Genomic DNA, 15,983 nt, shown 5'->3' with positions numbered 1-15,983 from the left:
ATCAATGCCTGTCGGTGAAGGAGAAAACAACATTTTATAACAGAAATGAGAAGAAACATTTTAAAAATTCAGTTTGGGTACAGTGTTGTATGACCACGCAATTGTCATTCAAAGTGTGACAGCGTTGAAAGCTGAAAATTTATCCTGGGCAGGAAGGGGGGGGGAATGCCCTGTATTGAAGTGGTTAAAGGACAACCATCAAATGTAAAGTCCATATTTTACGACACTCGCTATTCCAAGGGCTGTCTGACTTGCTGAACCCCACTGACCCAGAACCCAAAGCTGGGTACACAGTGAAGTCCTGTACAGCTTCAGGGCTTTACGCATGCATAAAAATACATGGCTGCACAGGTTAATTTAATCAGTCAATGTGTTAAAAGCCATCCACCCAATACTGCAATGCTAGTTTTTTGATTGCATTTAGATGGGTAATTTTATAACCTAATTGTAACCAGTGATGCAAATAGATTTAAAAATTGATAACTAACGGAGCAGTTTGTATTATGAAGTACATAATTTCATTAATGTCACTTTTTACCATCCTTTTTAAGCATATTTTTTCTTTTCAGTGTGCTAAAACCTTTATTAACTTGATGACCCACATTTCGAAGGAGCAGACCGTGCAGTACATTTTAACCATGGTGGATGACATGCTCCAGGTAAGTAGTATGCAACATTAAAGCTGTACCTTTGCTGTTTTTTCCCTTTTTAGTCTGACGGCTCCAATCTGCTGTATGTCCGCATGGAGAAACAAATGTTTACAAAAGGGTTTTACTTCCTCTTTGTTCCCCTGCAAAGTAAAAGCATATAATGGGCTAGTATGCTAGCACGGCACTTGCGAGTGAAGGAACGGCATGGAGGTCTGTTGACGTCATCGGCGCACTACAGGGTAAATATCTCCTAAACGGTGCATGTTTAGGAGATTGTCACTTTTACCTATAGGTAGTGGAAACCCCTTTAACTTCAGTTCAACTGTTAGAATACTTACATTGGGTAAATATAAGTATACCATTGTGTAAATCTGTTGATTTTTTTTTTTTTTTTTTTTTTTTTCAAACTCCTTGACTTTTTTATGATTCTACACTTTTAACTGCTGGTATGTTTAGGTCAACATTGCCATTCTATTCTATTGACATTCTTTTAATGCAGCGCTTGTTTGTGTGTATATTAAAAATGTGTATGTGCGCACACACAAGATCAAAATAAAGAACAACCTTTTTTATAAATTTCAAGGTCACTGAAAGTGAAAAAGAGTAAAAGAGCAGTTTTGTTAAGCATATTTCATGAGTTGCATATATTTTGAAGCACAGAATAAAAAAACTTCAATGAGATTTGAAAAAACATTAATCAAAATTAGAGAACACTTTCCGATACCTCCCAGTTATTGGTGTTAATCTGGCACCTTGTACTAATTATCTGACAAACCCTATTTAACTGGCAGCCTAACTTTCCAGTTTTCACTGACTTTGTAAGATGGTGAGCCGTTCTAAATTGACTGAAACCCTTCGGCAGCAGGTTATCCAGGTGAAGGCCAAAGGGCACTACATGGAAAGAGAAGTTTGTTTCAAATCTGCTGTTTCTAGAATATTGCATCTTTTACAATGTCACAAACTCATTTAAGTCCCCCAAGAAGGCTGGTTGTCCACGAAAGACAAATGCAATAGAGGACAGGATAATGCAGAAAATCTCAACACACAATCTGTGCACCACTGCAGCTGCGATTGCTCGCCAGTTCAGCGCTGAACAAAGTAAAGATCTGTCTCATCATACAGTGTCTCGTCATTTAAGAGAATTTGGACTGAAAGCCCACTCTGCAGTGACCAAATCTCTCATTGGCAGCAATAATCAAAAGTCTAGACTAACCTTTGCTGAGGAGCATGTTGTGTGGACAGAGAACTAGTCCAAAGTTCACTTTAGTGATAAAAGCAAGTTTAATTTATTTGGGTCCGATGGGAAACATTGGGCCGGATTCACAAAGAGTTACGCCGGCGTATCAGTAGATACGCCGACGTAACTCGGAATCTAAGCCCGTCGTAAGTTTAAGTGTATGCTCAAACTGATATACACTTAAACCTAGCTAAGATACGACGGCCTGCGCCGTCGTATCTTAGGGTGCAATTTTTCCACTGGCCGCGGGCATTTGTCTGGAATAGCCACAGCAAAAATTCCATCAAATGTTGAGCAATGAAGATTACATTATTTCTGCAAAAATCAAGTGTTCATAAATTGTTCTCACATTGTAATCTACACTGTGTGTGTGTGTAATAATTTTTTTATATATATATATTCTGTCTCCATCTCTCCTTGTGCCTGTGTGGGTTTCCTCTGAGTACTTCAGTTTTTTCACCACACTCCAAAGACACGCTAGTGGGTTAATTGGCTCCTGTCTAAATTGGCCCTATTATGTGTATGTATGAATGCGAGTCAGGGACCTTAGATTGTAAGCTCCTAGTGGGCAGGGACTGATTTTAATGTACAGTATATGTAATATTCTGTGTAAATTTGCATGTGTGTGTATATGTATGTATGTGTGTGTGTGTGTGTGTGTGTGTATGTATGTATATGTATGTGTATATATATATATATATATATATATACACATACATACATACATACATACATACACACACACACACACACACACACACACACACACACACATATATATATATATATATATATATATATGTGTGTGTGTGTGTGTGTGTGTGTGTGTGTGTGTGTGTGTACACATATATATATTATATATATGTGTGTGTGTGTGTGTGTGTGTGTACACACACATATATATATATGTGTGTGTGTGTGTGTGTGTGTGTGTGTTTATATATATATATATATATATATAAACACACACACACACACACTCTTCAGGTGGGTTACCTCTCTTTAAATTTTCTGTAATGGAGAAAATGTCAGGGTGGGCTCCCAATCTTCCACCGAGATCAATAAAAACGACAAAGGGACATGTGCTCCAATTGCAAACGATTTTGCTTTGATCTTCAAATCATGTAGACATAAGGTGAACAACAAACCAGCTACTGTACAGGTTCAAGCATCCATGCTCTTCATCAGGCTGACACTACCTGTACAGTAGCTGCTTTGTTCACCTTATGTCTACATGATTTGAAGATTATATATATATATATATTCTGCAACTATCGATTATTTTCATCGATTAGTTGGCTGATTATTGTTTCGATTAATCGGATAATGGCCTTTTAAAAATGCATTTTTTTTTTTTAAGTTTTTGGGCAAATTTGTTGTTGGGCAGATTTACAAAACACAAATTGCCGCAAAAACACGTTGCATGCTTTTCTGCAGCTTCTCCATTGAAGTATATTGAACCAAAAAAAACAAAATAGCACCGTTTTGCGTTAAACAGTCCTTGCCCTTTCCAAATACGCAGCAGCTGAAAAAAAATCACTGGTGTTCGTTTTTCGATTTTGGCGAGAGCCGAGAGGAGCCGGATTTCCTGTGTGTTCGGCTCCTCTCGGCTTGTCTCGGCTCCTCTTGCGTTGCTGCGGGCGGAGCCGATCGTTGCCGAGCCTAGCCGAGCCTTGTCGAGTGCGCAGATGTGAACGTGTCCCATAGGAAAACATGTAAATGAACTGTAGTGTGTTTCTGCAAAAAGCACCAAAAAACAGAGGTGTAAACCCAGGCCTGAGATGTTTAGTAACATAATGGGGTTAAAAAAACATAAATAAGTACAAAAAGAGCAAATAATCGCTACTGTAAGGGGTTCATCTTTAAAAAGTAATATTTAAAGCGGGGATTTGCTTTTTTGTACTATAAAGGGCCAATTTTAGTTTTTTTACCCCCATTATGTTACTGGCCTATTAATCGATTCTGAAAATTGTAATCGATAAATTTCATCATCGATTAATCGATTAGTTGTTTCGGCCGTATTTATCGACGTAAAACACGCACCCTAACTTTAAGAGGGAAGTTTCAGGAGAAAAACTTTCCACAGCCCCCTGCGTATAACACACAGGGACAGTTTGCCCTCTATTTTCAGGGTAAAAAGGTGAGTGTTATACGCGAATAAATATTATATATATATATATATTATACCTTTTTTTTTTTTTTTTTTAATCACTATGTAAGCTATGTACTGTATATACTCGGTCATGACATTTCCTTCCCTCTACTCGCCATAAATAATGCTGAGATTACTACACACCAGTTGTACTGCACTGCTCTCACCCTAACATGCTTAGAGTGGTTCACTTTTATAGAATGGTTATGTTTACCAGGTGAGAAAAATCTAAGCAGCCACTCTGTTCTTACTGCTTTCTTTGTGGTATAAAATGAATATTCATTTATATTATTGCTGGGACAATGCGTTTGCTTCCTTGCCCTTATCACTTTGACTAATGATGACATTTTAATTAATCTGTAAAACAAACTGAACTAAGGATCTAATTTGCTTGATTGATGCCTTTTTGATATTAGGGGGTAATTTATAGTACACAATGTTTACTTTTCAATCAACTTTTTTATCTTTTCACATTTTAACTTTTCTCCATCACAGCAAGAAGCAATCAGGTAAAGGACGACTGTTTTAATTATGCAAATATGTAAATCACCAAGGTGATGCCACTGGAAAGATTATTTTCTTTAATCATAGTTCTTTTTCATGCAGACATTTTATCTATGGTATCCCCTGATAGTCAGAGGGAGGCCTATATAATCTATAGTTTAAAAGAAAATGTTTTTCTAATCAAATGAGTAAAGGGTTACATATTTACATAGTTACATAGTTAGTCAGGTTGAAAAAAGACACAAGTCCATCCAGTTCAACCACAAAAAATAAAAAAACAAAATAAAAAACACAGTAAAATCCTATACACCCAACTCCATACCCACAGTTGATCCAGAGGAAGGCAAAAAACCCCAGCAGAGCATGATCCAATTTGCTACAGCAGGGGAAAAAATTCCTTCCTGATCCCCCGAGAGGCAATCGGATTTACCCTGGATCAACTTTACCTACAAATCTTAGTACTCAGTTATATTCTGTACATTTAGGAAAGAATCCAGGCCTTTCTTAAAGCAATCTACTGAGCTGGCCAGAGCCACCTCTGGAGGGAGTCTGTTCCACATTTTCACAGCTCTTTCCGTATTTGGAGGTGAAATCTCTTTTCCTCTAGACGTAAAGAGTGCCCCCTTGTCCTCAGTGTTGACCGTAAAGTGAATAACTCAACACCAAGTTCACTGTATGGACCTCTTATATATTTGTACATGTTGATCATATCCCCCCTTATTCTCCTCTTCTCAAGAGTGAATAAATTCAGTTCCTCTAATCTTTCCTCATAGCTGAGCTCCTCCATGCCTCTTATCAGTTTGGTTGCCCTTCTCTGCACTTTCTCCAGTTCTCCGATGTCCTTTTTGAGAACTGGTGCCCAAAACTGAACTGCATATTCCAGATGAGGTCTTACTAATGATTTGTACAGGGGCAAAATTATATCTCTGTCTCTGGAGTCCATACCTCTCTTAATACAAGAAAGGACTTTGCTCGCTTTGGAAACCGCAGCTTGGCATTGCATGCCATTATTGAGCTTATGATCAACTAAAACCCCCAGATCCTTCTCCACTACAGATCCCCCCAGTTGTAATCCCCCGAGTATGTATGATGCATGCATATTCTTCGCCCCCAAGTGCATAACTTTACATTTATCTACATTAAACCTCATCTGCCACTTAGTCGCCCAATTAGACAGAGCATTGAGGTCGGCTTGTAAATTGGAGACATCCTGCAAGGACGTTATTCCACTGCAAAGCTTGGTGTCATCTGCAAAGACAGAAATGTTACTTTGGATCTCAGACCCAATATCATTTATAAATATATTGAAAAGTAAGGGTCCCAGCACTGAACCTTGGGGTACACCACTGGGTTTAAAGAGAAAGGACAATTGCCCTCTTTTGTTGTATGAGAATGCTTGGCTCAAAGACCTCATTTATTGGGGAAACCGTATTCTCACTGTTATATCATATGAGTAAAGTGTGTAAAGAGCCAGTAAGGCTAGGTTCACACTGCCAAGTGATTTTGGTCCACCTTTTAATAGTACTTGGATGCAACTTTGAGAAGGTATATTTTATGGGGCTAAAATCACGTTGGAATTGCACCAAAGTAGTTCAAGGACCTTTTCCGAAAGTACTCTGTACTGAATTGCATTGATGTGAATAGACACCATTGAAAACAATGTCATACGACTCTGTGTGATACAAGTTGCATGTGAAATCACACTAGTGTGAACCAGGCCTAAATGACAGTTGCACTATTATGTTGTTTAACCGCTTCAGCCCCGGAAGATTCGGCTGCTCAATGAATGGGCCATTTTCTGCGATACAGCACTGCTTTCTTTTGGTAGTATTTTATCACCTCTGCGGTTTTTATTTTTTGCGCTATAAACAAAAACGTTTTTACTTTTTGCTATAGTAAATATCCAATTTTTTTTTAAATATTTTTTTTCTTAGTTTAGGCCGATATGTACTCTTCTACATATTTGTGGTAAATAAAATCGCAATAAGCATATATTGATTGATTTGTGCAAAAGTTTTATAGCGTCTACAAACTATGGCAAAGGTTTATGGCATTTATATGGCGGCTTTTTTTTTTTTTACTAGTAATGGTGGTGATCTGCGACTTTTTTTTTTGCGGTATTGCGGCAGACAGGTCGGACACTTTTGACACATTTTTGGGACCATTGACATTTACAGAGCGATCAGTGCTATAAATATGCACTGATTACTATGTAAATGTCACTGGCAGGGAAGGGGCTAACACTAGGGCGCGGTCAAGGGGTTAACTGTGTTCCCTATTGTGTGTTCTAACTGTGAGGGGGATGGGACTACCTTTGTAGAAACACACGCTCTGTCATCTCTCCTCTGACAGCATGGGGATTACACGCCCAAACCCCTGTGCTGCCGCTCGTGCACGAGATCGCGTGTGGCTGGTGGCGATCGTGCCAGCCGGCACGCGTATCGGGTTCCCCACTGTGCAGCAGGTGTGCGTGCCTCCTGGTGGCTTTCCTGGGCGAAGCCGTATATGTGCAGGATTTTGCCCAGGAGAGCCATTCTGCCGCGATATATCTGCGTGAGCCGGTCGGGAAGCGGTTTAAAAATACATGGCTTGAAGACCTCATTTATTGGGGAAGCTGTATTCTTAGATATATCCTGTTGACGTATGAGTCTTATTGAAATGGCAGGAACTGAATTAGAAATCCCTTTCTGCACAGTAAAGGCAGACTTCTCCCTTCTCACAGTTTGTTTCTACAGTGGTATTACCCCATAACTGTAATTTGTAGTTTGTTGTGATTTTGTTAGCCAGTCAAACGATCAAGATTGGTAGTGGTAGAGGTCCTCCACCTCTGCCTGTAAAGGTTGACAAATCTTACCAAGCAAAATAATTTTCCTGGATGGTGTCAGTGTGTTAAGCGCTTTGCTCTACAGACTTTTTATCTGTACAGGGAGCTTTCTGGGAATGTTATAATTTTTCCTTTCTTATAAATGTTCTCAACTTTAAAATTAGCTCTGTGTTTGCACTCACTAGCAAATGTCAGAAGTGACAGTTGATTTGTTCTTCTCGTTCAAAAGATCGAGTGTCATGAAGCCTGCAGTTCTTAATTTACAAAATGCAACAAAGGGTAGTTTTTTTTTTTTTTTTTTTTTTTTTTAATACTTTGTTTTTCAACATGCTTGAATATTTAAAATATCTCGAATTATTGCATACCTCTGGCACACTTTTTTTTATTTTATTTTGTCCATTTAGAATGCTAAGGATTTTATTTAAATTAAGTTGATTTTAAATCACAATTTAAACCATAATTTGAATCGCCAGTAAAAAGGCTTGATTTTTAAATCATAATTTTTAAAGAGCAACAGTCATCTCTGTGCCTCCTCCTCTGACCTGCTGTTGACTCACCGACCATCCTATTCACTTTAATGGGACGGCTAGTGATGCGGAAGTGACACAACGATGTGGTGGCAGCAGGTGAGTAGATGCCAGCTAACCGGTGCTGCCATTATGTATCTGAAATGACAGGTGCTCTTTAAATGTAAGGACTCATTCATTCTCGCTGGTAGTTAGAATTTTTAAAGTGGATGTAAACCCTCCATACACCCAGTGAAGTGAACAGCCTCAGATGATACACAGAGATTAACCAAATCTCCCTACATTGGTTTTATATGTATATCTGCTGTGTTCGCATTTTATATACTGTTTAGAAAGTTAAGATCATGTAAGGAGATTTTCTCTTCCTGGTTAACACAGAGTGTGATGTCTGGGCATACAGCCAAGATAGCTAACATTGCTGATTGGAGGAAAGGCACACACCCCCTCTCTTAATAGGCAGAGACTCTCAGAGCTGTTTTGTAATAGGAGCTACCCTCTGCTAATCTATTTTAGCAACCTCCTTTGACAAAAGATTCAGGCTGCTTTTGTCTAAAAAGTCAAAAATGATGTCGGGAGTTCTCAGGCTGATAACAGAGAAACCGTTCAGAAGAGAGCTATAAGACTATAAGAGGTTTTGCACAGAGCAGCCTGGATCCTCATCTTCTCAGGTCCCACACTGGCGCTCCTGGTTCCTCCCTCCTGCAAAGTGCCCCCACAGCAAGCTTGCTGTGGTGGCACCATAGCAGGCGTGCTCCCGAGCCACGGCTCTGTGTGTTCATTTACACACCGCACCCCCTCTGTCTCCTGATTGGCTTACTGGCTGTGATTAAATGCCAAAAGTCAATCCAGAGTGCGAGTCCCCGGTAAGGCAAGGCAATCATTGACATCACTGAATCGAGAGGGGGCTCAAGTAAGTATTATGGGGGCTGCTGCACACAAGTTTTTTTTTACCTTCATGCATAGAATGCATGAAGATAAAAAAGACCCCAAAAATTTCTTCAGAGCATGCCCACCATGAGTGCACAGGATTTAGGACTTCACTTTATTGTGGCAACCACTGCCATTTTGCTTATAACATTTTTCTCTGCACAAGTAATTATAAAGTCTAAGGAGGATAAGGTGTCATACCTCCTGTATGTTGCATTCCTGCCTGTCTTTTCTGCTAAAAATGCACACAGCTCATTGCACTTCTGCTGCCATCTGCAAACCCCATCTATTTTGCACTTCATAAATGCGAATACCCCAGTGCGGATCCCCTCAATTAACAATTGTGGGTCACAGGGGCAATGTTGCTGGGACAAAAGCACCATCTTGCATGCGTTCTGCAGCCACCTTCAGGAGACCCAAACTACCACTCAATGTGACAGCTGTTCCCTTGTCCCTGAGCAATATCCTATGACGCTGGTCTACTTATCTGACTCCTAACCCTCTAATGCCTTGTACACACGATGGGTTTTCCCATCGGGAAATCTGCCATGAGAGCTTTTGGCTGGGAAAACTGCCAGAAAAAAAAAGTCTCTTTTTTTTCCTGGCGGTCTTTTTCCCGTCAGTTTTCCTATGTGAAAAACCCCAATGGAGAATACACATGGCCAGGATTCCTGACTAAAGGCTCCATTGCAGTTTTCCTGTCAGGAAAACCTCTCGTGTGTAGAGGTAAAAACTTACCGAGCAGGTGCTCGGTTTTCCCCTCAGGATTCCCGCCTGACTTTTTACTGCTGGGAATCCCGTACGTGTGCCTGTATGACAAAAACACTGTGAATTCTTTGGAAAACCCTCTGCACTTCTTAAACCTAAGCTTTCCTGAAACCCTACTGTACATGCCCTCTTTTCCCCTGACTCCATTCATTATTTAGCGGGGGAACCTCCTTTACGTGATAAAATTGCAGAGAAAAATACAGAGGATGTTGGATTTTTTTATTTTATTTTTTTCAGAAACTGTGAAGGATTTTCCTTTAGCTGCTTTTTCTGAGGTACAAGCTTTGGCTTCACTCCAAATGCTCTCTATTGTGGACATACTTATTGATGTAGTGCGCACTAGTCTTTGATTAACAGCACCTCACTCTCCACAGCCTAAACAAACCTCAATTGGTAGTAAAAAACTGACTAAGTCATGAAAGACTTTTCCAATGCATGCACAGATTTATTGTGCAGTTTATAAAGACTGGCCCAATCCTGAAAAGGTGTTTACTACTTCTAAGCTTTTTGCAGAAATGTATCCTATGGAAAAGGGATTTAAGAAGAAGAGGTGTTTTCTAGTAGTGGATCCTGCCATTTCAGTTCTCAATAAACATCTTACAGTTCCTACTGAGGATGTTCCCTCCTTTTTAGAATTCTGTTGATAGACTTTTTTTTTTTATTCTCTTGCACGTTCTGCCCTGCTATTGCTGCTGTGCCTTTTTGCCAGACTGTTGCTAACTGGAAAAGACAAATGAACAGAGACCAGGAACCTGCCTTGGAGGATCATATTCTCTTGGCACAATTGCAGCAGATGTCCTCAGCATTGGCTTGTGTTTATGTTGTAGAGAATTTAATTCACCAACTAGGGTATTCCCTAGAATGTCCCCTATCTCCATGCATATGTGCAGGCTTTTGTGGTTCAAAGCTTGGTCTGCTGAACCTGCTAGTGATACTGTATGATTCTTCAGACTCAATTCAAGCTAGTTTATGCCTTCCCTTTGATAAAGATCCTCCCTTGACTGCTACGCAAAATACAGGAGGAAAAGGTTCTGATGATTCTCATTGCACCTGGGGCACAGGCTCCTCACAAGTGTTTTTGCAAACGTCCAATCATCTGTTGGTAGCCTGCATATAATCCAAGGTCTATGAATACAAGTCCTGTGTCCTGTACTGTGCTCCAAGATAAAGAATTTACAGCTAAGCCAAATTTCATAGTTTTGTGCATAATGTGGGTAAAAGTCTGATGGTTACAAAAATGGAAAGTTTCCCCAGTGGGGCTTTGGACAGCAATGTAACAAGATCAAAAAATAGAATAAAAGGAAATATTTATTGGAAGAATAATCCAGTAACATAAATACCTTGGCGTCTACCACTACGAGAGGACCTGCTGTCGCAAGGTCCCATAGGTCATCCTGCTTTACAGTCAATGGCTTTAACGGCATGACCTCTAGGTGCCTCAGAAACCACCGTTTGAGAACATTAGGGAAGTTCCCTTGTTGACACTTTTTTAGAAAGTGGTCCTTTTGGTTAGGTCAGTTAAGGTTCTGAGCTGGCAGCCTTGCCATGAAAGGTTCCCTATCTGATCTTCCACAAGGATAAGGTGGTGCTGCATCCGCAGCCTTTTTTTCTTCCTAAGGTCATTTCGACCTTCCATCTCAAGGAAGACATTGTACTGTCATACTTTTGTCCTCTTCCGTCGAATCCTAAGGAGACAATGTGGCATCCCTTGGACGTTGTCCAAGCTCCGAGAATATACTTGTCTGTTACTGCTCCGTTCTGGAGTTCAGACTCACCATTTGTTTCAGTGGCTGGTCCCAAGAAGGGCCCAGCGATCTCTTCGGCCACCATTTCGAGGTGGACCCGACAGATCCTGATCAGGCTTACGCCATAAAGGGTCGGGCGCCTCCCTATCACGATGCATTCGACTAGGGCAATGGTGCCTCTTGGGTTTTCTGACATCTAGTGTCTGTTTCCCAGGTGTGTAAGGCGGCGACCTGGTCACCCGGCCACTAAGGATGAGCTCCGGCATGTTCGCATAGAACACGTGCAGAGCCCGCCAGGAAGTGTGCACGGCGCTGCGCTAATAACAGCCAGGGAGACATTTCACGATCCCTGCAGCCGAGCATCGGGACAATGTCTCCCTGGCTGTGATTAGCACAGGGCTGTGCTCACTTCCTGGCCGGCTCTGCACGTGTTCTATGCGAACATGCCGGAGAGCTCATCCTTACCGGCCACACTTTCACTAAACTTTACAAGTTGATGTGAGTGCATCTTCGGCCGCAAAGTTTTGCAGGCGGCTGTTTAGAGTTACAACTCCTCAGTTGTGGAGCTCTGTTTTGTTTTGCGGTGAAGCTTAATTTTATGCTTCCCATCCCTCATTTTGACACTGCTTTGGGACGTCCCACTATGTCAAGATTAAGGCTGTGTCCATCCATGAACGAAAGAGAAAATAGGATTTTATGCTCACCGTAAAATCTTTCTCTGAGTTAATGGATGGACACCGCACCCACCCCTCTCTTTTTTTTTTTTAAAGTTTGTACTGCTTGCTACGAACTGAACTGCTTGGTGCAGGCTGAGAGCATATAGTCAGTGGGACCGTACCCTGGGCGGGGCGGTTCAGCTTTGAAGTTGACACTTTCTGCCTAGTCACTCCTAAAGATAGGCTTTTTCCCACTATGTCAAGATTAAGGCTGTGTCCATCCATGAACTCAGAGAAAGAGATTTTCCGGTGAGCATAAAATACTATTTTTCCTTCTGTAGCTAAATGCTGTAGCATCATTCAGTGGGTTAAACTTCCAGCGTGCATTAGGGCCTTGCATCTGTGTCACCATCAGAGTCTCCCTGTACATTTGTGTCCCTCTCACAATCCTCAGAGGATCCTTGCAAATTGGTGTCCCCATCAGATCCTCCACGTACATCCCCCCCCTCCATCAGAACCCCCCCCCCCCACACACACACACACACACACACACACACATTTGTGTGCACAGCAACATCTCCCTGCACATTTGAGTCACCCTCAGAGCCATCACATCCCCACTCCATCACAGCCATCAAATCTCCACCACAACTGTAACCCCTTTAGTTCCATATACCCCCCCCCCCCCAATACACAACTGTGCCCCACTTCAGTACAACCAAAGCCCTCAAACTCTGTCCCCTTCAGAGATGCCCCCTAACAGAGCCAATCCATCCATCCCTCACATTTGTTTCTTCTTCACCAGCGCCTCCATATTTTACCAATGTTCAATGTGCCTTAAGTGTAGAGTCTGAGGACTCTAGCTGCCAGCCGGTAAAAACATCCTAGCGGCTGGATGTGGCCTGCGGGTCGTACTTAGGAGACCCCTGTTTTAGTGGATTGTAAACCAGGCAGGGGAAGAATGCTCTCCCCTTTTCATGTGACTATTACTGTCACATGAATAGGCAGCCTTTGTCCATCGGTTTTTGCCTGGCAGATAAATGACTGCAGAAAGTCGACGTAACTGATTTATTTTTCAATCTGTGTTCATTTCTTCAGACCAACTATATAATGCAGCTTTGGACATGCTAGTAAAGCTGCCTATATACGGCTAAATAAAACAAGCAAACATTGCTGATTTTAGGCAATTTAAATGAGACGCATCTCTGAGACCAACCTTGGGCTAAGACCTTTTGACTAAAAAGAAATCTGTGTTGCTTCATGTGTTGTAATGATGTTGTATTTTTATTGAATAACTTGTATATGCAATTTTTAATGGTGATTTCACTGTTCTCTTTGTAGGGATGAATGTTTGCATGCAAAGGTGCTTGATACTGACATGGATTTAGCAGCTAAAAATTGTTGTGATTATTTGATTATTCGTTTCATGTGATCAGCCACCTCTGATAATGGAAGCAATGCGGGCTTATAGGTCAGCAGAATAAATTGCAGCCATAAACTACAGTCCACGTTCATCTACCACTTTACATAACTAAGCTACTGTTTTGCTGAACATTTATTTATACTGAGAAACCATTTCTGTCAGCTTCAAGGAGAACTTGGTGAATCTTATTAGCATGTGCCTTGTGCCCCCCATGCCCTTTATTCAAGCAATAGTTTTACCAGCACATCAGTGTTTTGCAAAGAAAAAATGAGCTTACATATTACATTGGCCAACAGATAGATGCAAATCTACCTATTAATAATTTTGTCTTTTTTTTTTTTTTTTTTTTTTTACCCTAAAGCAGAACTATACTCTCTTAATCAACATTAACTATTTTAATCCTTGGGCCCATTTCACACTTGTACAACTTGTCCCACGATTTGGGACTGCAAAGTAGCATGACAAGTCGTTCCCCATGATTTCCAATGACAACTATTCATATTAGTACGGCTTCAAGTCGTTCTGACTTCAAAGTAGTCCCTGCACAACTTTGCTCCAACTTTGATGCAAGTTACACAGGCATTCCCTGAAATCGTGCAACTTTGCAGTCGCAGTAGTGTGAAAGGAGCCTTATGCTTACTAGATTTAGTAAATACCGTATTTATCGGCGTATAACACGCTCCGGCGTATAACACGCTCCGGTGTATAACACACACCCCAATTTAAGAGGGAAGTTTCAGGAATTTTTTTTTTTTTTTTTAAATGAACCACTTAGAAGCAAAATAATGGTATCTGAGCTATTTGAGCACCAATACAGCCAGATCTGTGCTCATCTGCAGAATTAATCTTCAATGCAGTTTGATTAGTGCCCAAAATGCTCTCCCTGTTCAGTGCCAATCTTCAGTTTTTACCTTTCAGCGTCAGATCATCTCTGTTGTCACCTAGGGAAGAGGGGGAGCGAGATCGCCGCTAAATTACATCTGAGGGAAGAGGAGCGAGCGCCGCTAAATTACATAGGAGCCGAGAACTTCTTCCTGTGTATTCGGCGCTCCGTCACTCCCAGCCACACCTCCTGTCCCTGCTCATATGATAGACAGTACAGTAGTCCAATGCGGGGCCAGGAGGCGTAGCTGTGCGTGACGGAGCGCTGGATACACAGGGAGAAGATCTCGGCTCAATGTAATTTAGCGGCGCTCGCTCCTCTTCCCTCAGACAGCGGGGATCGGCGTATAACACGCACCCACGATTTTCCCCTTATTTTAAGGGGAACAAAGTGCGTGTTATACGCCGATAAATACGGTAGATAGGAAGGTATATTATTATATTTCCTTGTTTTTCAAAGTGATTTCTCAAAAATATAAAGCATTGAGACGTGACTGGATGGGTGAGATGAGTGATTTTACCTCTCCTCCTGGGTTTCCCTGCTGGCACTCCTGGCTCAACCTATTTGACAATTGTCCCCATAGGAAGTCGCTTCCTATGGGGGCACTTGTGCAGGCTCGATTCAGAGCTGTGCTGCCTGTGTCTATTCTCTCAAACCATTTATTTTTATTTATTTTTGTAGATTTTTCTGGGTCTAGCCATTTTTTAGGTATTTTCTTTCGCTACATTCAATAATTTTTTTTTTTTACTTGTTCTATGAAATAAACATGTCTATGGATCCTTTAAGATCTCCTCCTTCCCCGTGATTTCCCCTATATAGTATTGTATCTCTTGCTAGCATTCCTTTTTATTTTGTTGCAATCCCACCATATATGGGCAATATTTCCTATTTGGTTACATCCTTTTAGCATAGTTGGGGATTTTTCCTGTTGGTATCTTTGGACTTTCTCAGGTGTTAGATACAATCTAGCTAAGCACTTAAAATGAATTTCTATCTTAAAATATGGCAACAATCGCAATGTTATTCACTAGGGTCTCTGCTAAAAAAAAATATGTTTGGGTGCTCTAAGTGATTTTTCTAGCAGAAAATACAGGATTTCTACTTGTTGTAAGCAACAAGTGTCAAAAAAGATTAAGGCCCAGATTCACAGAGTGTGGGCGCATATTACGCCGCCGTAGCGCAAACGCCGTACACCACATCAACGTAGCGCGGAGAGGCAAGCATTCAGCAAGCTATTGCTCCCAACGCTGCGTCAGCGTGGCGTAGGTTTCGAGGGCGCACGCCGGCGTAGGTGGAAGTGGGCGTGACCCTATGCAAAGGATGGGGTGAGCGCCGGACAGGTATGCTGGCGTGGCGCAGTGGTTTACTCCTGGCGTATCGCGAACTGCGCATGCGCCGTGACGTAGTCACATGCACAGCACCCCTCTGCGCCTGCTCACAACCACGCCGGCATAACCGCCTAAGATACGCTGGCCCACCGCGTACGCCGAGAACATAAGTATGCCCAGCCAGACGCACGTCCACCGCAAAAGTACGCTAGCTTGTGTTTCCTGGTGCAGACGTGCTTTTGTAATCTGAGCCAACATGTCAGAGTGACATAGAAAAAGAGAAGAGGAAGAAGAACTTTGTGGAACTCTGTGGATGAGAGGGCGAAACCTGACCTCGGCAATTGCAAAATATGACACCT

The 15,983-nt window shown here is 41.6% G+C and overlaps 1 protein-coding gene across 3 annotated transcripts in view; it reads left to right on the top strand.

The window, feature by feature from the left end:
• Positions 1–15,983, top strand: part of ATP6V1H (ATPase H+ transporting V1 subunit H) — a 135,762-nt gene that overhangs the window by 24,534 nt on the left and 95,245 nt on the right. For all 3 annotated transcript variants that reach the window (XM_040354199.1, XM_040354198.1, XM_040354200.1), the window contains one exon: positions 570–659. In XM_040354199.1, the coding sequence (XP_040210133.1) occupies positions 570–659 (90 nt within the window). The remainder of the gene's footprint in view (positions 1–569; positions 660–15,983) is intronic.

Source organism: Rana temporaria, chromosome 5 (assembly GCF_905171775.1).
Source record: "Rana temporaria chromosome 5, aRanTem1.1, whole genome shotgun sequence".
Taxonomy (NCBI): domain Eukaryota; kingdom Metazoa; phylum Chordata; class Amphibia; order Anura; family Ranidae; genus Rana; species Rana temporaria.
This window is presented reverse-complemented; position numbering and strand designations above follow the sequence as displayed.